At 48.9% G+C, this 27,559-nt stretch overlaps 1 protein-coding gene across 2 annotated transcripts in view; it reads left to right on the top strand.

Annotated features, from left to right (window-relative positions):
• Positions 1 to 27,559, top strand: part of LOC127586417 (tyrosine-protein kinase receptor UFO) — a 119,243-nt gene that overhangs the window by 46,499 nt on the left and 45,185 nt on the right. For both annotated transcript variants that reach the window (XM_052044367.1, XM_052044368.1), the window contains exons 5-7: positions 7,413 to 7,493; positions 12,831 to 12,946; positions 17,576 to 17,759. In XM_052044367.1, coding sequence (XP_051900327.1) covers positions 7,413 to 7,493; positions 12,831 to 12,946; positions 17,576 to 17,759 — 381 coding nt within the window. The remainder of the gene's footprint in view (positions 1 to 7,412; positions 7,494 to 12,830; positions 12,947 to 17,575; positions 17,760 to 27,559) is intronic.

Raw genomic sequence — 27,559 nt, forward strand, 5'->3', positions numbered from 1 at the left:
ATTGGTTAGACAAAATCTCCCACTGTCTATCCCCGATCAAACCCTGCCTTTCCAAGTATAGAGTAATCCTGTCCCTCAAAATTGTTTCCAATAACTTCCCGACCACTGATGTTAAACTCACAGCCTGTAATTCCCTGCTGCCTTTCTTGGATAAAGGAACCACATTTGCAGTCCTCCAGTCCACACACCATCCTCTGGATGAAGAAGTTGCCCCCCAGTCCCTTTTAAATCTCTCCCCTCTCACCTTAAACCTATGCCCTCTAGTTTTTGATTCCCTTTCCCTGGGAAAAAGACTGAGTGCATTCACCCTGTCTATGCCCCTCATGATTTTATTATAAGTTCAACCTTCAGTCTCCTGTGCTCCAAGGAATAAAGTCCTAGCCTGATTATCCTCTCCCTGTAACTCAGACCCTCAAGTCCTGGCAACATTCTCGTAAATCTTCTTTGCACTCTTTCCAGTTAATGACGTCTTGGTGGAAAGTGAAAATAAAACAAAAACTGCAGTTGCTGAAAAAGCAGAAAATGCAGGAAATACTCAGCAGATCAGGCAGCATCCATGGAGAGAGGGACAGCTAGCTGTTTCTCTTATCACAGACGCTGCCTGACTTGCTGAGTTTTCCGCCACTCTTGGTTAAGGCATGGGGAGGATGCAGTGTCTTCCTCGATTGCCATCTGCTGGCTTGCCTTGTGTCCCAGCAGAGCTGTGGAGCGATCACCCCCCCCACTCCCCCCCAGATCCTCCCTACTCTCTGCTCCCCTTCTCCTCAACCAATGGAGGACACCACACCAATGTGAAGTCATTGCAAATTTTCCTAAGTTTGCATGGTAGTGTAGCAGTTAGCATAACACTTTACAGCACCAGTGACCTTGGTTCAATTCCAGCCACTGTCTGTAAGGAGATTGTACGTTCTCCCCGTGTCTGCGTGGGTTTCCTCCGGGTGCTCCGGTTTCCTCCCACATTCCAAATACATACGGGTTAGGAGCTGTGGGCATGCTATGTTGGTGCCGGAAGCGTGGCGACACTTGCGGGCTGCCCCCAGAGCATTACGCAAAAGATGCATTTCACTGTGTGTTTCGATGTACATGTGACTAATAAAGAAATCTTAATACTATCTTAGCAGAATCAGATTGTGTGGAGGATTCTCAGCAAGCAGTGTTCTGCAATCTCTCCCTCTCTGTGGCGCCTCCTTCAATTTCCCTCTCGTCAGCTTCTTCTTGTTCCTTCTCCTCCCCCCCTCCAAAGCCCTTCCTTACCCTCGTACTCACCCCACGCTGGGAGTACCTTCTGATGACCCTCTTTGAACCTTCCAGCTTCAGCTGACAGGACAGATTAGTTGGTCGGACCTGCGTCGAAGACGTTATGCTGTCGGCCGGGTTTCACGATTGTCATGATTGCACAATACTCATAGTCAGCATTGATATGGTGGGCAGAAGGGGCTGTCCCTGTGCTGTCTAACTCATTGACTCTTAATTCCATTCGAACTCCTCAGCAACTGAAGCAGTCATTGCCTGCACAGTGCAAGACCTCAACAGCATCCAGGCATGGGCTCATAAGAGGCAAGTAACATTCACACTGCAAAACTGGTCATCAATGACCATCTCCAACAAGAGAGACTCTAAGCACATTCTCTTGCCGTTCAGTGGCATTACCATCATATGAATTAGGAGCAGGAGTAGACCATTTGCTCATAATAATGTTGATGAGTATGTTGATGGGTGGGTTAGTAAGTTTGCAGATGATACCAAGATTGGCAGAGTTGTGAATAGTGTGGAAAACTGGCGACAGATACAGCGTGATATTGATCAGCTGCAGATGTGGGCAGAGAAGTGGCAGATGGAGTTTAATCCGGATAAATGTGAGGTGTTGCATCTTGGTAGGACTAATGTCAAGAGGCAATACACTCTTAAGGGCAAGATCCTTGACGGTGTTGAAGAGCAGAGAGACCTTGGGGTGAAAGTCCATGACTCATTGAAAGTGGCTACACAGGTGGACAGGGTGGTTAAGAAGGCTTATAGAATGCTTGCATTTATTAATTGAGGTATTGAGTATAGGAGTCAAGAAGTTATGATGCATCTCTATAGAACTCTGGTTAGGCCGCTTTTAGAGTATTGCGTGCAGTTCTGGTCACCTCACTATAGGAAGGATGTCGAGGCTTTAGAGAGGGTGTAGAGGCGGTTTACTAGGATGCTGCCTGGATTAGAGGGCATGTGCTATCCGGAGAGGCTGGACAAACTTGGGCTCTTTTCTCTGGAGCGGTGGAGGCTGAGGGGTGATCTGTTGGAGGTGTATAAAATTATGAGGGGCATAGATAGGGTGGACAAGCAATATCTTTTTCCTATTATTGAGTGACCCGATCCAATACCAGAGGGCATGCATTTAAGGTGAGGGGGAGTAGGTTCAGAACAGACATGAGGGGTACGTTTTTTTGCTGCGAGAGTGGTGGATGCCTGGAGTGCGTTGCCTGATAGGGTGGTGGAGGCAACTGGGGGCTTTTAAGAGGGGCTTGGATGGGCACATGAATGAGAGGAAAATAGAGGGATATGGGCATTCTGTAGGTAGGAGGGAATAGCTATGTCGGCACAACATTGTGGACCGAAGGGCCTGTTCTGTGCTGTACTGTTCTGTGTTCTATAATCTGATTTTAACCTCTACTTTGCATTCCCATGACCCATGATAACATTTCACCCCTTTGCTTACCTAACCTGTCTTAAAACTATCCAGAGACCCTGTCTGCATCACTCTTTGAAGAAGAGAGTTTCAAAGACAGCATGGACAGTATAGGCCAAAGGGTCTGTTTCTGCCTCAATGTCCTCTCCTACCTGCCAGGGAGTGACCCCTCACTCCCTAATATCCAACCACAGATTAGCGTATCACTAGTGGGGTAACAGTAGGACATGCTTATAATCAGATATGGAAGCTGTAGCCCTTGCTCCAGCCCTGAGGTGTTCATCTGCCAGGGAGTAGAGAGGAAATAGGTGGCAGACAGAGACCTGATACAAATCACTAAGGAATCCGTTCACAACAGGAGAAGCAACTGGGCATTGGTTATGAGTGGACTTGTGCAGTTCAGTCAGTGAACCTCACCATAGGAGTGTTTAAGGGGTGCAAAATGCGTAGAGGAGAGAGAAAGGATTGAAAGGTTCTGCTGATTGGCTGAAATGAACAGGATTGGCGGAGCTTTGAGTGGCTTCATTGACCATTGGCTGTTTCTCTGCTGTGAGTTCTCCATAGTCCTATGAGAATTCTCTTCCCCACATCATTACTTCATTTAAAGGACCGCTCTTCTGAATTGGAAATAACAGTTACAGAGTCACAGACAGATACAGTGTGGAAACAGGCCCTTCAGCCCACCAAATCCATGCCGACCTTCAAGTGCCCATTTTTACACCAATCCTATCCTAACCTAATTTGTTCTCACTACATTTCCATCAACTCCACTCCCACCAAATTCTGCCACTTACCCTGACATGGGGCAATTTATAGCGGCCAACTAACCTACCAACCTCCATGGTTTTGCGATGTTGGAGGAAACCGGAGCAGCTGGGGGAAACCCACCTGGTCAAAGGGAGAACGTGCAAACTCTACACAGACAGTACTGGAGATGAGGTTTGAACCTGGGTAGCTGAGCCATGAGGCAACAGCTTTATTAGCCATTATGCCGTTCACTGTTCTGTTAGTTGATGGGCATGTTCAGGACAGAAATTGATAGATTTTTAGATATTCAGGGAATTAAGGGGTATAGGGTGAGTGCAGGAAAATGTGACTAAGATCAGACTTTATCTTGTTGTAGAGAAGAATAGGAATGAGGGACAGAGTGGCTTCTATTTCTTATGTCTCTTCTTCTTCCTGAAGCCTAATGTGTGGATTCCTTACTTGTGCCATGTTTAGAAATAGAGGAGTGGGTCTTGGGGTCCTTGGCACTTATCTTGATGGGTGTACGGTGTTAATTGGAAAGGTCCCTATGTTACATCCATGAGCCCTATCCCTCCATTTCCTGCATATTCATGTGTCTTTCTAAAAGCATCTTATACGCCACCATCTTATCTGCTTCCACCACTAACCCTGGCAGCCTGTTCCAGGCACCTACCACTCTCTTGTGTAAAAACAACCTGACCTGCACATCTTTAAACTTTGCCCCTCTTAACTTAAAGCGATGCCTTCTAGTTTTTGACATTTCTACCCTGGGATAAAGATTCTGACTGTCTACCCTATCTATGCCTCTCATAATTTTATAAACTTCTGTCAGGTCTCCCCTCAGCCTCTGGTGCTCCAGAGAAAACAGCCCAAGTTTGTCCAACCTCTCTTTATAGCTCATGCCCTCTAATCCAGATAGTACCCTAGTAAACCACTTCTGCCTCCACTCCAAAGTCTTGATATCCTTCCTGTAATGGGGCGACCAGAATTTGGGAATCATTCGGGGCATGCTGTGAGCTGAGTGTAGCAATGCTTGGGAGGAGCAAGTGATTTTAAGTGTATGGTTCCCAGAGCTCTCCATGCCAGAGGTTTCCTTGCTCCTGTCAGGTCTGCTGTGAACTCAGTACTCAGGAGATAAACTGAGGCTGAACAAGGTACCCCATGGTTTTTAATTGTGCGATAATGCCTCCCGATCTTGATGTTTCTCTGCCCAATACTTGCAGGTTCCACAGACTCACTCTGATATTCAATCCCAGCAACTCCTGCATAAACCCCCAGCAGAGATTTTGATGCATACATATTGTATTGGTTTGTGCTCAAGAGATATAATATGAAAACAGGCCCTTCGGCCCACCAAGTCTGTGCCAACCAACAACCACCCATGTCCACTGATCCTACACTAATCCTATTTGACCCTCCCCACATTCTCATCAACTTGCCCCCAGGTCACCTACCACTCACCTGTCTGACCACAGAAAGCATCCTATCTGGATGCATCACGGCTTGGTACGGCAACTGCTCTGCCCAGGACCGCAAGAAGCTGCAGAGAGTTGTGGACACAGCCCAGCGCATCACGATCACCAGCCTCCCCTCCTTGGACTTCACCTCTTGCTGTCTTGGTGTAGCAGCCGGCATAATCAAAGACCCCACCCACCCGGGTTATTCTCTCTTCTCTCCTCTTGCATCGGGTAGAAGATACAGGAGCCTGAGGGCACGTACCACCAGGCTTAAGGACAGCTTCTACCCCACTGTGATAAGACTATTGAATGGTTCCCTTATACGATGAGATGGACTCTGACCTCACGATCTACCTTGTTGCGACCTTGCACCTTATTGCACTGCACTTTCTCTGCAGCTGTGACACTTTACTCTGTACTGTTATTGTTTTTACTGGTACTACCTCAATGCACTCTGTACTAACTCAATGTAACTGCACTGTGTAATGAATTGATCTATACGATCGGTATGCAAGACAAGTTTTTAACTGTACCTCGGTACAAGTGACAATAATAAACCAATACCAATACCTGCACACTGCGGGCAGTTTACAGCGGCCAATTAACCCACCAACCCACATGTCTTTGAGATGTGGGAGGAAACAAAGCACCCGGGGGAAACCCCCGTGGTCAGGGAGGGTGTGCAAACTCCACGCAGGAAGGTCAGGGTTGAACCTGGGTTCCTGGAGCTGTGAGGCAGCAGCTCTCCCAGCTGTGTCACGGCACCGTCCAGGTTAGGCAGCCTTGTCCAAAGAAGAGTTCTTTATACAAGTCCACCAGGTACGCGGAATAAATAAAATGAGTGACCGACCAGAACTTCCAACTTGCAGGGCAGCCTTTGCTGAGAGCTGGCTGTGGAGTAATCAGGAATAACTTAATGGGAAGGGTGGGGAAATGATAGAGGAAGGAGAAGTCTTTAGGATTAAGGATGAAATACTTCAAAGCTGGGAGAGGATGCAATGGAATAAGAAACTGTGGATAGATTTAAGAAATCAATAAGGATTTTAGAGTGCTGTGGGAACTGGTATGGCCCTGCAGTGTTTGAAAAAATAAACATAGAGATAAGAGAAGTATGTAAGACTGTGGGAACTGCAGGTCATTGACCCCTTCAACCAGTCCTACCTTCGACTGGACTGTGGTCAAATGCTCCTCTGTAGCTGATGCAGGGTCATTGTGAATTTTAAACTTGGGATTGTTAGGTTTTTGCTACCCAATTGTTTCAAGAGATATGGGACAAGGGCAGTTTTGTGGAGTTCCATCAGCCTTCATCTGATTGACTAAAAGCTCAAGGGGCGGAATGGCCTCATCCTGTTCCTCTGTCCTGTTGGAGACACAAGAGACTGCCGATGCTGAAATCTGGAGGAACTCAGCGGGTCGAGCAGCATCTGTGGGGGGAAAGGGATCGTTGACGTTTCTGATCGAGACCCTGCTTCAGGACTAATGAACGAATCCTGATGCAGGGTTTCAACCCAAAACGTCGACAATTCCTTTCCCTCCACGGGTGCTGCTCGACCCACTGAGTTCCTGCAGGAGGTTATTTGTTGCTCCTTTGTCCTGTTGTTGCCTCAATACCCTCGGGGCAGCAGTGGACAGGCAAATTGGAACCCCGTCAATGTCACAAAATGGCACAGTGAGTGCAGCAAGGAGAGCTGCTGCCTTGCAGCTCCAGTGACCTGAGTTTAGACCTGACCGGGGTTTCTGTCTGCATGGAGCTGGCACACTCTCCCTCCTGGTTTCCCCCGGGTGCTCCGGTTTCCTCCCACATCCCAAAGATGTGTGAGCTGGTAGGTTAGTTGGTCACTATAAATTGCACTTGGTATGAACATGAGTGGTAGAATCTAGGGGGAGCTGATGGGAATGTGGGGAGAATAAAATGGGTTAGGGTAGGATTTGTGTCAATATGGGTGGTTGATGGTCAGTGCGGACTTGGTGGGCTGAAGGGCCTGTTCTTATGCTGTATCTCTCAATGACTCTACCACAGGAGGCTTGGAGGGATATGGGCCAAACGCAGGGAAGTGGGACCAGGCAACTTGGTCAGCATGGATAAATTGGGCCGAAGGGCCTGTTTCTGAGCTGTGTAACTTGATTAATGCAAGTTATTGGGAGTAAAGATACAAACTTTATTGAGGTGATTTTCTGAGTACACGTTTGTTCATGATTTTGTCAAAAATCGTGGAATCTGATCTTCGGAATAGTCCCAGAGACTTCACAAATCAACGATAAATATGGTAACGTCCAAGAGCAAGATTATCGTGACACCTGTACATTTTTCTTTAAACGTTTCTGTTCATTAATCATAAAAAAATTGAGGATGATAAACATTGACCAAAGTTGTGGGGGGAAAGCGGATGGAACTGGAAGATAATTGGTGGAACCTCAGGGTTAGTGGACTTATGCAGGAAGCTCGATTTTAATGTCCGAGTTGTTTCTTTCCCTTATCTGTCTGCTGCCTGGGCTTGATCTGTGCCAGCGAGACTAACTTCTGATCCTTGTCCCCACAGGACTGCGGAAATCGGCAACCTTCCGGTGTGAAGCTCACAACGCCAAGGGAGTAGCCACCTCCAGGACTGCTACCATCAGACGTAGGTGTACCCCTGCAGTGCCGGGGATCTTCAGGGTGGGCATCATAGGCAGATATTGTCCCAACACCATGTGCACTCATTTTTGAAGCACCACTGTGTGTGTGGTGAAGGTGAACCCACATTTCTATAGGGACATGGACTCTGGGATTCCAGCAGAGCAGAACCCATGAGTGATTGACCAACCTATCATTGGTCTCCTGTCTGAAAGGAGTATCCATAAAACGGCTCGGGATGAGGGGGAGAGTTGCAGGCAGTGTTGAGAAGTTGGGACAGAGTGTGCAGTAGGGAGCGAGGACCCCAGGAGGTGGGGTCTGAGGGGGTCTACCATAGGAGGTGAGGTCCGAAGGGGTCTACCTCAGGAGTGAAGGTCCAACGGGTCTACCACAGGGGGTGGGTCTGAGGGGTTTTTCCTCAGGACCGAGGGTCCAAGAAGAAATCTACCACAGGAGGGAGGAGGATTTGAGAGGTGTCTAACACAGGAGGTAGGGTCTACTTCAGGAGGGAGGCTCTACAACAGAAGGTGAGTTCAAGGAGGTCCACCATAGGGGTTGGGTCCAAGGGGGTATCCTTCAGGAGGTTGGGTCCGAGGGGTGTCACCCACAGGAGGTGGGTCCGGGGGTGACTACCACAGGGGTGGGGGTCTGAGGGGTGTCACCCACAGGAGCCTTGCTGTCAGTTCAACTTCAAGACTAGAACCTTCCTGTGATCCCTCATCAACCATTGTGATGGGGAGGGAGGGGGTGGGGTGTGTTGGTTGGGGGAGGAAGAGGGGTGTGTGTTTGGTGGAGGAAGGGGGGTAGCAGGTTGGTGGAGGGAGGGAGGGGAGAGGGGGTTGGTTGGAGGAAGAGAGGGGGGTGTGGGTTGGTGGGGGGAGGGAGGGGGAAGTGGGTTGGATGGGGAAGGGGGTGTTGGTGGTGGGGGAAGGGCCCATATACTTCAGGAGTCGGGAAAGATCGTGTTAGTAGGGAGACTGGGTGATTAGTCTTTTCCAAAGGGAGGAGTTGAGTACGGAACGAGGGAATGAGAGAGAGCAGAGGTGGGCAAGGAGGCAACTCCAAAGCCAGTCCGCTGCTCATTCCCGCTCGTGTTACTGTAGCCCGCCAACTGCTGAGGGAGGCACAGTATGATCCCATGAGCGAGTTGCTGTGACTGAGTCTGGTGCTGAAGGAAGTGCTTTTCTAAACTGTTGGCCTGTCTCCTCTGTCTCCGCTGTGACGTTTCCGGCTGACAGTTTTGACCTTCCACACTGTTGAGAGTTTATTGAAAGATCACTTTTCACTGCCTGGACCCACTCACTTCAATTGATCAGGGCTGGGGGGTGGGCGGTGGGGTGTGGTCTGTCCAATGTCTCTGCCCTTCCCTCCTGTGTGTGTATCTGGAAGATGATTAATCACGGTATCACTGAGTGCGGGAGAGACGGAGTGGTTGGACCCCACAGCAGGTGGGAGCTGGATACAACTATAAACACAGAGGTGATTCAGCACTGAGTGTGCACACTCACTGTGGGTCTGTGTAACTTGTTCTTGGCTGTGCAGTCAACAACATCTCAGGAACAGCAGTGATTGGGAAACAGGTTAAAACTGGTCAGAGCTTCAGGATCTTTGAGGAAGTTTCAGATTTACTTCAATTTCTGACTCTCACTTTCCCTCTTGCTTACTGCCACTCCCTCCCTCCCACTGCCCGTGACTCTTGCCCCTCTGTCTCTCTCCACCCCGCTCCTTCACTGTCAATCCACTCTGATACACACACTCTCTCTCTCTCTTCCACACACGCACGCACGCACACACGCGCACACACACACACACAAATGCAAACACAGACGCAAACACACACACACACACACACACACACACACACACACACACACACACACACACACACACACACACACACACACACACACACACACACACACACACACACCCCATCACTCCTGGCCCCTCTTCCCTCCCCGGCAGTGTAATTGTGATCCCGGCTGGGGGAATGGATCCCTGGTTACTCCCCCTGTGCCCGAGCACCCACCTTGTCAGCTGTGCCTCAGGCACTGAGGTGGCACAATGAGCAGTGGGCACAGAAATTTCCTCTGTCAGATGACATTCCCATCACTTCTCTCCCCACACCCCCCTACTACCAGCTCACCAGCACTCCCCGAGGACCTGCCACTGACCCAAGGCAGCCTCCATAGGAACTTTCAGAGGTCCCAGCTGCAGTCCAGCACAGTCTGCTCTTTGTCCTTTGCCTGGTTACCGCACTAACTGTGGAAGTGCTGCTCCCACCCCACCGCCCCCCCGGAGGCCAGGACCGTTAGTGGAAGCCTGCTTCTCCCACTCACTCCTTTGGCAAGAAGCCCACTCGCAGGATCTATCAATCCTGCAAAAGAAACTGCCGATCCCACAATTGGAACAGATCCTCTCTTTTCTCTCCCTCATGGAACAATACTGAAACCCCTCCCTGGAGTTCAACCCTAATCACACTCACCGTTGGCATTTCCTCCTCCTGCCCTTTCCTTTCTCTGCTCATGCAGAAGGTTTTGTAACCTTAACAAATAACGTATTCCGATCCCAACTTTCACTCGCTTTGCTTTCTTATTTCTTCTGTGTTCACCCTCCTGCAGCACCTACCTCGTCAGCCCACTCCCCACTGCTCTCTCCCCCAGACGATAGCAGCTGAAAGTAACCTGGGGGGAGGCAGGGAAACTCGGCAGAGTTTTTGTCGCCATCCACGCACTCTAAGGGTTCAAAGCAGTTGGCGCCATTGATGAAATGGCTGGAAGTGCATAATTCAGTCATCTCCCCAGGCCTCACTCTGTAGAAGCCAAGTTAAACTGCAGTCCCACATCTTTTAAAACTGTACACATTTTGGATCCCATCTTTTATGGTCATAACTTATAGGTCCCAGATCTCAGAACATTTTACCACTGACCTCCATGGGATTTCTTGCTTGACATTTGAGTGTAGAAAGATGAATAGGAATGAAGTTACAACGAGGCTGTTTCTTTCATTGTAAGGGATCTGATTTGCTCTTCAGTAGATTTTCCGTGCCGTGCACACTCTCCAGCGAGGCACAGTTGCTCCAAGTTCTCTGTCAGTTCTGCTCTTTGTCAGGGACAGAGGGGCTTGTGTCAACTTCCCTCAGAACCTCTCTTTCTCTCATTCTCTCCGCATATTCTCTCCTTGGCAATCTCGCATTCCACTCCTTCGTCTCCTTCTCCTGTTCATATCTGGTCTCTCTCTTTCTCTCTTTTCCCTTCTTTCTCTCTTTGCCTCCCTTTCTCTTTCTTTCCTCTTCTCTCTCCCATCTCTATTTTTTCTATATCTCTTTTTTCTCTCTTTCCCTCTTGCCTACATCTCTCTTTCTCCCTTCCTTTCTTTCTCCCTCTCCGTTTTTCTCTCTTTCTCCTTTCCTCCTCTCTTTCTCTCATTATCTCTCTCTCTCTTTCTCTCATTATCTCTCTCTCTTTCTCCTTTCCTCCTCTCTTTCTCTCATTATCTCTCTCTCTTTCTCCTTTCCTCCTCTCTTTCTCTCATTATCTCTCTCTCTCTTTCTCCTTTCCTCCTCTCTTTCTCTCATTATCTCTCTCTCTCTCTCCTTTCCTCCTCTCTTTCTCTCTCTCTATCCCACTCTCATCCCATTGAAGAGTCTTCCCCACCCCATCCCCCCCATGTCCTATCGCGGCAGCTCTTTCACCCAACAGCTAGAGAGTTGAGGGTTCGAACCCTGCTCCCGGGAGTTGAGCTCAACATCTCCGTCTCCCCTGTGCCTGCTCTTGGATGAAACATCTGACAGCGAGTGAGGTTGTTCTCCCCAGTATCCTGGCCAATGCTCCTTCAACCACCGCCTCACTGGGGGAGCTTGCTGAACACGAATTGTGTGCCATGTTCACCAATGGTGGCTGTACCTCAGAGTTATTTGTCAATTGCATTGGGATGTCCTGGGATGAATAGAGGCACTATAGAAATGCAGTTTTTTTTCAACTCCTCCCTCACAAGTAGAGCTGGTGCCCTCCAGGGTGAAGGACCTTGGGTTTGATGCTGACCTCTGGTGCTGTGCCACAGAGGCGCAGCTAAGAGAGCTGCTTCCTCCCTGCTCCAGTGATCTGGGTTCAGTCCTGACCTTGGCTGCTGTCTGTGTGGAGTTCGCACGTTCTCCCTGCGACCGCGTGGGTTTACCCCGGGTTTCCTCCCACATCCCAAAGATATGCGGGTTGGTTATTTAATTGGCCGCTATAAATTACTGTACAGGTGAATGGTAGAATCTGGGGGGAGTTTTGGGGAGAATAAAATGGGATTAATGTCAGATTAGTGTAAATGGGTGGTAGACGGTCAGCATGGAATCAATGGGTGGAAGGGCCTGATCCAGTTCTGTATTTCTCTCCAATCTTATGACTCATCCTCTCAGTGATGCAAGGCAGTTGGCGGATTTTCTCTGGAGCCCCCAAATCCCACCATCCCCCAATCCTCCAGGATGACAGAGCCACTTGCTATAAGGCGCCCCTACCCCTCCCCAACTCCTGTCGTGCCCCGCGAGGGAGCGCCCCACCCAGTACAGAATCACAAAAAATGAAAGCACAGAAAGAAGGCTATTCGGCCCACTGTGTCTGTGCCAGTGACTATGTTGCTGAAGAAAGTGGGGCAGAGATTTCCAGGTTTCTATTGGCTTCTCTCTGGTTTCAGACCACCCTTGTTAGCCTGGCCCTGAATTGATGCCCCTTTATTCAAGATGCCTGCCATGAGGGAACTGGTTCTCTCCGGCCACCCAGTCACTCCTTAAATCGTCTTAAATACATGAGGAAGCACAGGCCAGGTCTGTACAACTGTCTGCGTTGTGTGGAGTCTGCCTCTCTCAGAAGACAAGACAGGACATCTTTATTAGTCACATGTACATCGAAACACACAGTGAAATATATCTTCTGCGTAGAGTGTTCTGGGGGCAGCCCATAAGCGTCGCCACGCTTCCGGCGCCAGCATAGCGTGCCCACAACTTCCTAACCCGTACGTCTTTGGATATGCCAGACCGTTGCCCACTCACTTAACCTATCTATATTTCTCTGCAGACTCTCCACACCCTCTGCTACATCTATTTCTTGGTTTATTGCCTGTGCCACTGTAATGTCATTATTTGGTGGCCTATAGACAACTGCCACCAGTGATTTTTTCTCTCACCCATGGGAGTGGGTTGTACCAGAGGGCACCCAGCGGACCAGAACGCTAGTTAGAGGGTCACCTTCCGCAGGGTGCGTGAGAGTGAGGAGAGCCTGAACCGCAACTGCAGCGGAGGGCACTGCGGCTTATGGTGGGTTTGTGGTGAGGGTTTGGTGACCTGTTTCCTCTCTTCCAGTTCTACCGGATCAGCCGAAAAACGTGACAGTGACATTTGTCAGCTCGCAGGCTCTGGGTATCTCGTGGCAGACTGGATTTAGTGGCTCTGCCCCACTCACTTCCTGTTCTGTCCAGGTAAGGACCACTCGACATCTCCTGTTCTCCTCTCTGTCTCTTTGTCTTCTGTCTCTCCATCTCTCTCTCTCTGTCTGTTTCTCTCTCTCAGTTCATGATGATCCTCATGGTCCTGTTGCCTCTCATGCCCACCTTCTTTCTCACTCTCACACTCAATCTCTCTCACTCTCATTCTCTCCCGCTCACTTCATCCCTTGGCCTCTCTCAGTCCAACTCCATATATTACACTCTTTCTCCATCTTACCCTCCCTCTCTCTTTCTCATTCATATTCTTCTATCCTGCTGTTATAAGACTATTGAACGGTCTTCTTGTACGATAAGATGGATTCTTGACCTCACAATCCACCTCGTCATGGCCTTGCACCTTATTGTCTGCCTGCACTGCACTTTCTCTGTAACTGGAACACTATATTCTGCACTCTGTTACTGCTTTTCCTTTGTACTACCTCGATGTACTGATGTGATGAAATGATCTGTATGGATGGCATACAAAACAAAGTTTTTCACTGTACCTCAGTACACGTGACAATAATAAACCAATTTACCAATTTATCCCCCCCCCTCTCACTCTCACTGTTTCTCCCTCTTAGTATTTTGCCCCCTCCCTTCTCTCTATTTCTCCCTCTCTCTCTCTCTCTGCCCCTTTCTTTCTCACAATCCCTTCATTTCATTTTCTCCCCCCCTCACTTCGCTCTTTCCCATTTCTCCCCCACTCTGTTCTCCCCATGTCTCTCTCCTCCTCGTCTGCCGAGCTCAATGTCCCACGTTTCCAGTGAAGGAATGGTTAATACTGCTGACTCTGAGCCCTCCAACATTACCAAACAGTGAGTCATCCTTGGAAACATTTTTCCCGACGGTCTAATCACAACTTGAGTGACTGGAGTAGGATGTGGGGCGGGGGAGGGGTGACCTTTGACTGAACGCTGGAGGCTGCTGGTGTAGAACCTCGGTCTTGCACACCCGTGCAGGTCAAATCTCCGAGGTCAGGGGTCGTTCGCCCTTGACCTTCACATAAACCAAACTGTCCCTTTGCTGTAACCTTGAGGATTATACAGCTGACAGCTTGGAAGATGTTGTTGGTCAAAGGGACCTGGATGTGCTTGTACACAAGTTTACTGAAGGGCAACATGCAGGTGCAGCAAGCATCTAGGAAGGCAAACGTGTGTGAGACTTTATTAGATGCAGATCTGAATACAGGAGAAGGGAAGTTTTGTGGCACTGGGTTAGAGCCTTGGCAAGATTAAGAGTCTCGATTACGAGTCTCGACCTGAAACATCAACAGCCCATTTCCTCCAGAGATGCTGCCTGACCTGCTGAGTTCCTGCAACAGTGTATTTTTTTGCTGCAGATTCCAGCATCAGCAGGCTCTTGTGTCTCCTTGGTGAGACTGTGGCTGTAGTAGTTCAAATTTATTGTCACAGGCATACGTACACGGGATATAAATGCCATGAAAATTAGCTTTTGCAGCAGCAGAAGGGAAGTTATAAACATGACAAATATAAGTTAACGTAAACTTAAATTAACACAACATTCACAAGAAAAACATAAATTAAACATAACATATATATAATTACAAGAATTAGAATGAAAAAACAACCAAGTCCATTATAGTGCAAAGTGGTCAAAGTGGTCACAGTGTTGCTATATTGAGGTAGTGATTAGGGTTGTGCAGGTTGGTTCAAGAACCGATTGGTTGAAGGGAAGTAGCTGTTCCTGAACCTGGTGGTGTGGGACTTCAGGCTGATGGTAGCTGCAAGAAGATGACATGGCTTGGATGGTGGGGATCTTTGATGTACAGTTTTATTCTCTCTACCTGAGAAAGGATATACAGTAAAACTCTGATAATCTGGCACCCTCTGGACTTTGGTGGTGTTGGACCAGCAGATTTTCCAGATGTTACCCCTATTAATACCCAGGCATGTTTTTATTTCCTTATTTTTACACAGAGTATAATAAGTTTTCCAGTGAACCTGCTGAGTTCAAAAAGAGCAGTAAGATAGAAACACATTGGATCCTGGCTCCAGCCGCAAACTTGTTAGGACAATTCATTTTTAATCACTTTCTCCTGCTTCTTTGTGTTATGTTCAAGGAGGATGTTAGGTTGTGTTTCCGGGTCAGTGAGGTAGTGCACAGTGGCACAGCTTCAGCAACATAGGTTCGATCCCTGCTTCTGCTGCTGCCTGTGCAGAGTCTGCACGTTCTCCCTGTGACCGCGTGGGTTTCCCCCGGGTGCTCCGGTTTCCTCCCACATCCCAAAGATGTGCGGGTTGGTAGGTTAATTCGCCGCTGACTGATTCTATTCAAGCTTTGGGAGTGGATTAACCCTAACCTTGGAGTTGGACTTGACTCCTGGTCCTGGTCATGGTTCCAGTGCATTTTGCTGCAAAGTGTTTGTGCTAGTGGAATTTGAGAGAGGTGGGATTAGGGTGAGTGATGCATCCAGTGGGGGAGAGCCTACCTCTCCTCCAGGTGCATCTATCCCACTGGAACCACGTGAAAGAGTGCAGAGAAGTCTTCTGGGAACTGCTGGGAGTGTTTATCCAGTCTCCATTAGAAGCGTCACCTTGATGCAAAAAAGTTAGGGAAGAGATTTCCAGGTGAACAGAGGAAATGATTCAAGGATTTTCTCAAGGACTCGTTGAAGAAATGTGTCATTCCCACTGACTCCAGGGAATCTCTGTCCCATGAAGCTCAAAGGGGAGAAGGAGTATTGGATGGTATTGAGAACCTCGAGGCCCTGCACTGGGAGAACAAAGATGTCCCGCATAAACACACTGCCTTACGGAATACCCACCCCAACAACTGCCTCCTGCCCCCGCTGTGAATGAGTCGGTGGGTGCCACATTGACCTCAGCCACCACCTCAGAACTCACAGAACCAGAGTGGAAACAAGTCACCCTCAATCCCGGGCGACTGCCTAAGACAAGGAAAGGCAATTTGCAAAAGTAATCAGAAAAGAATTGTCAAAAACAGCCCATCAGGTTCCGGAAGAGATTTACACAACACAGCACTTCATCAATGGGGTTTCTGAGGCTGGCAGTGGACTGGATTTGTGGAATCATCTCTTTTGCTTCTTGATTATGTGGTTTCAGAATGAGTCTGCTCAATGTTCTTCCATTCATCAACTGATATTACGCAACCCACAGGAACAGGGACTGAGCTGAGCTTGGGGAAACCAGGATAACCTGAGTGAATAGAGAAACAAAAGACTGCAGATGCTGGAATCTAGATGAAAAACACGATGATGCTGGAGGAACTCAGCAGGCCAGGCACCATCCGTGGAGAAAAGCAGGCGGTCAACGTTTCGGGTCAGGACCCTTCCTCAGGACATTTTAACCTGAGTTAATGCCTTGGCTCAACCAGACTAGAGGCCATAGGGTCATACAGCTCAGGCCAGGGGTTGTTTATAATCCATTACACGTTTTTGGGGCACAGAGGAAGCCTGCAGGGTCACAGGGAGAATGTGCAAACTCCACACAGGCAGCACCGGAGGTCAGGATTGAACCTGCGTCACTTGAGCTGTGAGGCAGCACCACCATGCATTCTGTACTGTCCCCGTCTTTGGTTGGTTGCATCATTGAGTCGTGAGTATAAATGGAATTGAGTCGGTGGGGGGGGGGGTCTGGAATACCCATCACAGAGGTTCTCCAGGTGCAGGGAGGTACATGGATAGGAAAGGTTTAGAGGGAAATGAACCAAGCGTAGGTAAATGGGAGTAGCTTAGGTAGCACCTTGGTCGGCATGGACAAGATGGGCCGAGGGGCCTGCTTCCATGCTGCGTAACCCCACAGTGAGAAAAGTGCCAGTGTGAGGCTCATGCATCTGGAAGTGTAGCACAGCAGGAGCTAGTCTCTTCAGAAGGCAGGGCAGAACACATGTTGACCACCAAAGAAACACAGAATGATGCAAAATTGAGTGGCAGTGTGGACCATGAAGAGGATGCAGAGGGTATCTGATAGGCTGAATGGTCACCTTCTATGTCCAGATAAGTAAATAAATAATGAAGAAGGTGGTAGGGTATTGAACTCTCCTGAAGGTGCTGCTGGGGTTGTCTAACCTTGCACTGCCCATCACACTTACCACCTCACTCTTGACTCTCTTGTGTCTGCATGATGCTCCTGATAGGCAACTTAAAATTAAGAGTCCTGAAGAAGGGTTCTGACCTGAAACGTTTACCGTCTGTTTTTCTCCAGGGATGCTGCCTGGCCTGCTGAGTTCCTCCAGCGTCATCATGTTTTTCATCTAGATTCCAGCATCTGCAGTCCTTTGTTTCTCTACCTTGACTGTCAGCCACATTTGTTGCTGGGCACCGTGCCCCCGTGTAGGGAGAAGTGGCCTGGGAGGACAGGAAGACCTCACTGGAGGCAAGCGGGAAAAGGCCTGTGTTTCGATTTCCATGGAATCTGGAGCTATTTCCTGTTTTGACTCACAAGACCTTTCGTTTTCTTGGTTAAGGGGACGGAAAGTGTGTATGAGCAAATTTTAGAGTAATTCCTTATCCTGGGTAACCACTTCTGTTTTTTTCCGAGAACAACACATCCTCTTCACGTGAAGCAGTGGGGCCAGATCGTGCGGACAAATCCCTTAACTCAAGTGACCTGTTTGATATTCTTGTTTCTTTCCTGTCAGACCAACCAGTCCAAGGGTAATGCCAGCCAGGAGGTCTACTTTGAGGACATCTCTGTCCCACCGTTCAGTCATGTGATCCGAAGACTGCCGCCCTACTCGGAGTTCAGGATCCATCTGTCCTGCAGCACCGGGATTGGACACTCACGCTGGAGTGACTGGGTGACGGCCACGACCTTTGAAGGAGGTGAGGGTGCCGTTAGTGTGGTGTTGCTTGGGGCAGTGGTTCACCGGATGGTGCCCTCTGGCCGTGCCATTGGTCTCCTGGGTACCACTCCCGTAAGGGATGATGGGACAAACAGCGCTGGGTGTGGGTGGGGACTTCAAACCCCACTCCATTGACCACCCCCACCCCCTAACTTTCCATTACTGAACAACGTGGTATCAGACATGATGTTTAACCCAGCAGCCCCCTCAGGTGGAACCAAGAGATCTTTTGCCAATGCTCCCAAGACTGCAGTCAAATTCCATCCATCAGTGTTCACCCTGAACTTCATTTTCTGTCTTTGTTCAGGGGACCTTGCTGTGCACATATTGGCAGGCGCTTTTTCTCAAAATCACAACACCGATTAAATATGTAGAACCTTTTACATCCTTTTCAGATTTTATGGCCAATGAAATAGTTCCAAAATCAGTATTGTAATTTCAGAAATGTGGCAGCCAATTTGAAGCAGCCATTTTGTGTTCAGCAAGCCCCTCCAAAGAGCAAGATGGGCAAATAATCCATTTTAGAAATGCTGATTGGGCAAACTAGGTAATGTTGAAGTTGTGTCTTGAGTTCAGCTGAGAGAATTGATTGGGCCGCACCTTAACTTCTCATCAGGAAGTGAGTGCCTCTAGGAGTGCAGCAACCCCTTACTACTGCACTGGAACATTGTCTGCTCAAGCCTCCACTGGAGTGGGAGTTGAACCTTGAACCTCCTGACACACATAAGCAGCTGGGCGACCCACTTCACTGACCATCAAGTTATCCTGTAGCCCAGAGAAGTGCATGGCTTTCTTTCATATTTCTTACCTCCCCTTGGGATTAACCTAAACTTGAAGCATGCTCTTCCCAACCTGGACCTCAGGAGCACTTTTCCACACCTTTGCAAGGAGTGCTCATTACAAACCTCATAATGGCATACTTAAATCACAATGTCTGCTGTTTTAGTTACTTGACACATCTGGCTAATAGAGAATCCAGATGTGCCTAGTTTTATTGCCGTGATCCCAGAGCTATTTGTACAAGGGTTGTGGTGATCTTTAACAGATATTTTGAGTGGCTGGCTGAAATGAAAGGGGGCTTCTGTTTGTTGAGTGTTTTCCTTTGATTACTCAATGTCTATTAAACAAATGCAGAGTTGTAGAGAGACATGGCATGGAAACAGGCCCTTTGGCCCACCAGGTCTGTGCTGACCATTGACCATGCATTTATACTAATCCTACTTTAACCACATTTTATTCTCCCCACATTCCCATCAACTCCCCCCAGATTCACCACTCACCTACACACTAGGGGCAATTTACAGCAACCAATTAACCTGCCAGCCCACATGTCCTTGGGCTGTGGGAGGGAACCGGATCACCTGGAGGAAACCCACCTGGTCACAGGGAGAACGTGCAAGCTCCACACAGACAGCACCGGAGGTCAGAATCGAACCCAGGTCTCTGGATCCTGCGAGGCAGCGGCTGTATTAGCTGCACCACTGTGCTGCCCATAGTTTAGTCAGTCAAACCTTGTGCTCAGACTGTGGGAACGGGGTGGGTGGGGGGTGGTGGGAGGGAGGGACTCGAACCCCTCATCTGCTCATGGATGTAGCTTTGCTTGTGCTTGGAAGGTACAGAGGCAGTCACCACTGCAGAGCCCTACCTGGGGGCCACTGTCACTCTCCAATGTGTGGTGAAGCTTCACTTGAGCTTCAGAGGCTTTGCTAAGAGATCAGCTGCCAGGTTCCTTCCTCAAGATAGCCATGAATTCACCTGACCTCAGAGGTTACAATGGGGACGGTTGCTCTGAAACTCTGACTAATTAACCTACCAACACGTACGTCTTTGGGGTGTGAGGGGAAACCGGAGCACCTGGAGGAAACTCATGTGGTCACAGGGACAACGTGCAAAATTCCACACAGACAGCACCAGAGGTCAGGATTGAAGCCGGGTCACCGGAGCTGTGAGGCAGCAGCTCCACCTGCTGAATCAGTCATCTTCACCTTAACAATGTATGTAACTAAAACTTTCTTCCCATCACCCCAACTGCAGCTTGTCAGGGTGACAGGGGTGTGTGGTATCCATGTGGCTCTGAGGGAGTTTGTAACCCATGGCCCAGGAGTAACGAGACCTGAGTTTGAAACATCAACAACACCGCTGAGGAACTTTAACTCTCTAAATGTCTGAAACTTAAAAGTTGTTAGTGGGAATTGTGTCTCTGAACCTTACGAAATTCTTAAATAAAAACTGAAAACGCTGGAAATAAGGTCAGGCTGTTGATGTTGAGAGGGAATGTTTTGGGTTGAGGACTCTTCCTCAGAATGAAAATCCAAAAAAAACTGCAGATGCTGGAAATCTAAAATAAAAACAGAAAATGTCGAAAATCTCCAGCAGGTCAGGAAATTCTTGCAGGGTTTGACAAGGATGGATGCTCCTCAGTGGTTGAGGAGTCAAGAAGCAGAAGCTCAGAGTGAGGATTTAGGCAGGTGGGGGCTGAGGTGAGGAGAAATTGTTTCACACAAGGAGGGGTGGTGAATCTTCAGAATTCTCTACCCCATAAGGCTCAGGATACAGGGATGGATGGAGGAATGTTGTTGAGGGTAGAATATCAGCCATGATCTAAAGAGACATTTAGACACATGAACAGGCCAGGAATTGAGGGATATAGTGCAGACAGATGTCCATTTTAAATTGGCATCATTGTTGGCACAGACATCGTGGGCCGAAGGGCCTGTTCCTGTGCTGTACTGGTTTGAGGGGTGAAGGCCACTCCTGCTCCCGTGTCTCATGCTCTTATGTTAATTAAATTGATTACTTACTCATCACAATACAGAAATAGGCCAATGAGGTCCATGCTAGCTCCCAGCACAGCATTCCCATCAGTCCCATTTCCCGTTGATTCTGCCCCCATGGTGTCATTAAAAGTTCACTTGGGAGCCAGCGTCCTTTAGGGAGGGAAATCTGCTGTTGTACATGTGACTCCTGACAGATGACTTTTAATTTCCTCACACTGGAGCAACACACAAAGCGCTGGAGGAACTCAGCGGTTCAAGGAGTATCTACGGAGGGAAACGGACGGTTGGCATTTCGGGTCGAGACCCTTCATCTGGACTGCTGATAAAATGGGAACCTGGGTCACTGGAGCTGTGAGGCAGCAGCTCTGCTCATAGTGTCACTGCGCTGCCCTACAACCCCATTCCGAACAGACATTTATGAAAGACTCGTACCGGCTGAATGCCACCTTGCTGTGAATTGATTCAGGGTGAAGTGGGGACACTAATTGCGGAGGACTGGGAAGCTACTGGCAGCTGGGTTCTGTTAGTCCGAATGTCAATGGAGCTCAGGCTTTTCAGTGACCCAGGCCTGCCTGATGCTAATACGGCTGGTTGAGCACAGAAGGTGTGTAGATCAGGCTTCTCGGTGTCACCAGTGCTGTTAGCAGGGCTCAAGCACTCCAGTGACACATGCCTGCCGCTAACGCAGCTCAGCACTGAACCCTCAGGAATTTAATATAATGAGCAACGGGAAGTATTCCAGTTGGGTGGAATTGTGCGTCTGGGATCTGAGCTATTCTTGGACCTAAGCCCAATGGTTGAGAAGGTGCCATGTTCAGTTCCGATCGGCTTCCGATTCATATCCCAGTCTCGACGTTCCTCAGAAGCTGTTAAAGAGACAGTTGCTGTTCACACAGTCAAAGATCAGAAAGGAGGAGGGAACCCATCAGATACTCAGGTTTATTCGTTGTGGTCAAACTTCTTCCGAGTTACACACTGCCATGGCAGCAGCCTTAGATTCAATGGGAGGCTCTCTCACACAATGGGTTAGGAGGATGTGGGTTTGAGTCCCACTAATCACCCAGTCATAGAATCAGACAGCACGGGAGCAGGCCCTTCAGCCCAACTCAACCATGCCGACTTTGTTGCCCAGTGAGCTAGTCCCATCTGTCTGCATTTGGCCCATAGCCCTCTAAACCTCTCCTATCCTTGTACTTATCTAGATGGCTTTTAAATGTTGCTGATCTGCCCGCCTCAACCACTATTTCTGGCAGCTCATTCCAAATACGCACCACCCTTTGCGTGAAGAAGCTGCCCCTGACGTCCCTTTTAAATCTCCCGCCTCTGATCTTAAATCTATGCCCTCTTGTTTTTAGCACCCCCTCCCTGGAAAAAAGACTATGTGCTTTCATCCTGTCTATGCCCCTCATGATCTTATTTACCTCAATCAGGTCACCCCTCAATCTCCCACGTTCCAGGGAATAAAGTCCTAGTCTACACAATCTCTCCTTGCAACTTGGACCCCCAAGTCCAGGCAGCATCCTGGTAAATCTTTTCTGCACTCTTTCTAGTTTAATAACATCTTTCCTATAACAGGGTGACCAAAGCTGTACACAATTCTCCAAGTGTGGCTTCACCAACGTCTTATATAACTGTAACATAACTTACCAACTCCTATACTCATTGCCCTGACTGATGAAGGCCAGCGTGCCAAACACCTTCTTCACCACCCTACCGACCTGTGACACCACTTTCAGCGAACTATGCACTTGTACTCCAAGATGGCACCTTAGTGTAGTACGGGAATTAGGAGCAGGAGTAAGCCATTCAACCTCTCAAGCCTGCTCCACCAATCAATACGATCTCTGAGGCAATTGTCACATCCAACCTTTATCCTCTGTGTAATGGTGATGCAGTGCCTCATAGTTACAGGGATCCAGGTTCGATCCAGACCTCAGTTGCTTGTCTGTGTGAAGTTTGAACGATTTCATGTGACTCTGTATATTTCCTCCGGGTGCTCTGGTTTTACTCCCACATCCAAAAGGTGTGCGGGTTGGTAGGTTAACTGGCCTCTGTAAGTTATCTCTTAGTGTAGGTGAGTGACAGGGGAATCAAAAGGGAGTTAATGGGAAAACTTGTAAGGGGAGAGAGAATGGGGCATGGGGTTGGCCTCCAGGGACCCAGCATGGACTGGATGGGCAGATAGGTCTTGTTCTGTGTTGTAGGAAGTAAATGAAAGCCCTTTGCTTATCAAAAATCTATCTACGTCTGCCTTAAAAATATCCAACGGCCCCACTTCCACTGCCTTTTCAGGAAGAGAAGTCCAAAGATCCACGACCCTCTGAGAGAATAGATTTCATCCCAATTCTAATTTAAATGGGCAACCTGTTATTTTTAAAGTGAGCACTAGTTCTGGACTCCCCGTCAAGGAAGCTTCCCCTCTACATCCACCCTGTCCAGAATCTGACATTAGGGAGGTGTTGTCTATGGATCCTCAGACAGGTTAATTCATTATCACCACGTTCATTCCAATTTACTTGCCGTTCTGTTGGGAAGCTGTGAGATCATCAGATGCTAGAGAGGAGGAATGTTTGACTTGGCAGGCTGCCCGAACACACAGTATTCATTCAATCCCTGATAAGGCTTTGTTTAAACCCGGCCAAAGCCGACCAAGGTCCTTAAATCACTTCATTACTGCCATTCCAGGCTGCGATCATTTCTCTGTCAGAGCTCTGGATGGGATGCTGTTTATTCATGCACATCGCACGTGTGTTACGGATGTGTTCAAAAGTTGCCTTGCGCATGAGAGGACAGGCCTGTGCACAAACACTCATAGATACACATGTACAAGTGTGCACACTCATGGAAGCTCATGAATGCACAGATGCGCAAAAACAAACACACACTGCACTTTTATCCACATGTGCATGCAGGCAGCCATATGCACGCATGTGCGCGCTTGTGCGCATGCACGCACACACACACACCCCCAGCACATACATATGCACATACATTTCTGTAGCTGCACACACATTCATACACATATGCACATACCTATACATGTTCACACATGCATGTACTCATTCTCACACACACACACACACACACACACACACACACACACACACACACACACACACACACACACACACACACACACACACACACACACACACTTGGAAAGTGTGGATATGCAGAGAGACCACTTTGTCCGAATGCACAAATCCGTAAATATTGCACTTGCAAGCAAATAAGACGATTGAGAAAGCAGATGGATTACTGGACACAGTAAAAGCCATGAAAGAAAATGCCAGAGGAATACAATGAAGGAGAGGATGCAACAACTTTATACACTGTTCTGTGGAGATTTCTGGTCATTAGACAAGATATCTTTATTAGCCACATGTACATTGAAACACGCAGTGAAATACATCTTTTGCGTAGAGTGTTCTGGGGGCAGTCCTAAGTGTCGCCACGCTTCTGCCACCAACATAGCATGCCCACAACTTCCTAACCCGTATGTCTTTGGAATGTGGGAGGAAACTGGAGCAACCGGAGGAAACCCACACAGACACGGGGAGAACGTACAAACTCCTTACAGACAGTGGCCGGAATTGAACCCTTAATAGCGTTACGCAAACCACTACACTACCATGCCGTACAGAGTTCACTGGCATGTCGCAAGGATGGGAGATGTCAGCTGGAAGGTGGTGGGTGGTAAGTCAGGACTGATCTCCCTGAAGGGTTTGAGCTGACAGGAGGTTTTAAGAGAGAAAACCAATGACCATTGGGTAACAACCTGGAGGAGGGGGAAGGAAGTGCTTTCACCTAGGAAGTTGTTGGGATCAGGACCACTCTTCCCAAAGGTGATGGAAGCTGATCCCATACATCATTCCAGGAGAGTTGGACAGTTCTCCGAAAGTGTGGGATCTATGGGATTACAGACACACACAAGACTCAACACTGACTCAGTGGGCTGAGTGGCCTTCTCCTGCACTGAAAGTTTCTTGGAGAAGCTCCATTGGAGATTGGCTCCAGTGAGATCAGGTCATGGGACTGTGTCGGGCGGCACGGTAGCATAGTGGTTAGCGCGATGCTATTACAGCGCCAGTGATCGGGGTTCGATTCCCGTCGCTGTCTGTAAGGAGTTTACGTTCTCCCGTGTCTGCGTGGGTTTCCTCCGGGTGCTCTGGTTTCCTCCCACATTGCAAAGACGTACGGGTAGGTTAATCTGGGTTTAAAATGGGCGGCACGGACTCGTTGGGCTGGAAGGGCCTGTTACCACGCTGTAAATAAAATTTAAAAAAAAAGATAAGCAAGGAAGGTTAGTAGGAAAAGTTTGTCAGGAACTGGCAGGAGGTAAGAGAGGTTAATGATCTCTGATCTTTCACCCTGACCAAAGGTCTAGAGAGGATGAGGAGAAGTCTCTTAAAGCCACGACTTATTCTGGCCCAGAATGCATCACCCAGCAGAGCGGTGGAAGCAGATTCAATTGGAATTGGTCAAATACACTGAGATTAGTGGATAATTCTCTCAAAGGACAGCATCAGCATGATGGGTCAAATGGCCTCTTTCAACACGGGCTCCTTTAATGAAATATGAAAAGGCAAAGAGGAAACTTCTCATCGGGGTGGGGAGGGGGGGCGGGGAGGTGGCGGCACAGTAGAGCTGCTGCCTTGTAGTGTCAGAGACCCAGGTGCAATCCTGCCCTCTGGCACTGTCTGTGTGAAGTTTGCATGTTCTCCCCGTGACTGTGTGGGTTTCTCCCGGGTGCTCCGGTTTCCTCCCAGATCCCAACGACGTGCGGGTTGGTGGGTGCTGTAAGATACCCCTGGTGTGTAGGTGAGAGGTAGAATCTGCGGGAATGTGGGGAAAATTAGTAGCGAATGGGATTGCTCTGCAAACCAGCATAGACTTGATGGGCCAAATGGCCTTCTGTATCATATCATTTATATCATAAGGAAGTATGGATATTCTAAAGGTTTGTTCTTCTGACCACCCTTCCTACCCCTGCTAAGTCTCCTTGATCCCCAAGTGACACACAGCCCCTGGGACCACCACTGTGGCCCTTCGACCCATCTGAGCAGTCCTTCCTCATGTGCGGGGTCCTGGAATTACCCCCTTTGTGCGTAATTAAACAAGGTACTGAAGGTGGGCTGGGACCAGTCTATGGGCAGCGCCTGGTAACCTCTTACCAGGGGAAGCATCACTTGAGAAACACCCCCAGCACCCGTCCGTGGGCAGCACTCGTGGGTGTGGGAAGAACTGTGGGAGACCTCAAAAGACCCATTTCCTGAAATTAGTCCAAGTGGTTACTCCAGATTCCAGGGAAGGCACCAAATCCCCATCAGTGTGAGTTGGTCATTCTATCGGCTTGGTCTGGCTGTGGCATCAGTTGGAGTTGGCGCGGGCACCTACTTGGGCAGGTGACACTGTATGTTGGTGCTGGCAATGCCCTTCGCTAGGTGGGAGCTCTGTACATTTTACCTTCTCTTCCCCCCACCCTCTCCCCCCATCTCCCCAGCTCATTGCAATCCCTCTTTCCTCCCCCCTCTCTCCCCTTTCCATCTCCTCCACTTCTGCCCTGCCTCGCTCCAATCACTCTCGCCCTTTCTCTCTCTCTCACACACACTCCCTCCTTCTCTCTCTCCCATCTTTCCTCTCTCTCTTTCTCTCACTCTCTCTCACTCTCCCTCACTCTCTCTGTCACTCCCCCTCTTTCTTGCTCCCTCTCTTCTCCCTCTCTCCCTTTCTGTCTCTTTGTCTCATCCTCTCTCTCTCCCTCTCTCCCCCTCTTTCACCCACTCTCCCTCCCTCTGTATCTCTCTCTCCCCTCTCCCTCTGTATCTCTCTCTTTCTCTCTCCCTCTCTCCCCTCTTTCTCCCACTCTCTCTCCCTCTGTATCTCTCTCACTCCCTCTCTCTCCCCTCCTCTCTCCCTCTCTCTGTATCTCTTTCTCTCTCCCTCTCTCCCCCCTTTCTCTCCCTCCCTCTGTATCTCTGTATCTCTCTCCCTCTCTCTCCCCTCTCCCTCTGTGTCTCTCTCTTTCTCTCCCTCTATCCCCTCTTCTCTCTCCCCCTCCCTCTGTATCGCTCTTTCTCTCTCTCCCTCTCTCTGTATCTCTCTCTTTCTCTCTCCCTCTCTCTCCTTCCCTCTGTATCTTTCTCTCTCTCCCCTCTTTCTCCCACTGTCTCTCTCTATCTTTCTCTTTCTCTCTCCATCTCCCTCCCTCTCTCTTCTCTTTCTCCCCCTCTGTCAGTTAATAGGAAGAATTGACATGTGAGTGTGTGGGGTGTGGGGTGAGTGACCCAAAGCAAAAACCTATGGTGGACCAGGAGTCCGAAGCAGTGCTGAATCTGATGTGGCTCAAGGGAAGCATTAGTATTTTTGTGGCAACTAATATAATCTTTCGCAACAGCACACTTAAAAGAATCTGATTAGGAGTGATTAATCGACAGCCTAAGTTTGTAGCAGTTCCTGGCCACAAAGCACTGACTGTGTAGGATGGGTGCAGAGGGCAGAGTTAGAGTGTTATTAGGGCGGGGTAGAGGGCACTTCACTCTCTGCGGGTCAAACACCTGACCCTGTGCTTGGCAGGGTGGCGGTACAGGGCAGGAGGTGGGATTGGAGGTGCCAAGACATTCCGACAGGACCTGTTGACCTGGCCTGGAATTCCCACAGGGTGAAAGTCCAGAATGGGAATGCAGATTCCTAATATGTCGCTGTTAAAGTCATAAAGCTGGGAGTGCTTTGTGCTGGCATCGACTGTCAAAACTGGTCGAAATGTTCCACTGGCCTGCTCCCCACTCCTTTGCGTCAAGCACAAAGGGGCGATTGTTTGCACTCTGGCTCTGATTGACGAGTGCCGTGAGATGATTGGCAGGAGTTCACCACAAGGCAACACCCTGGGTGGGAGTCCTTTCCCTGCCAGCCACATCGGGAATGGAACTGCCCACAGGCATAGAGGCAGGAAAGGGATATAAACATAGCGTTGGCAAATAAATATTGCCTTCTGCTAGGTTCC

Source organism: Pristis pectinata, chromosome 35 (genome assembly GCF_009764475.1).
Source record: "Pristis pectinata isolate sPriPec2 chromosome 35, sPriPec2.1.pri, whole genome shotgun sequence".
Lineage (NCBI taxonomy): Eukaryota > Metazoa > Chordata > Chondrichthyes > Rhinopristiformes > Pristidae > Pristis > Pristis pectinata.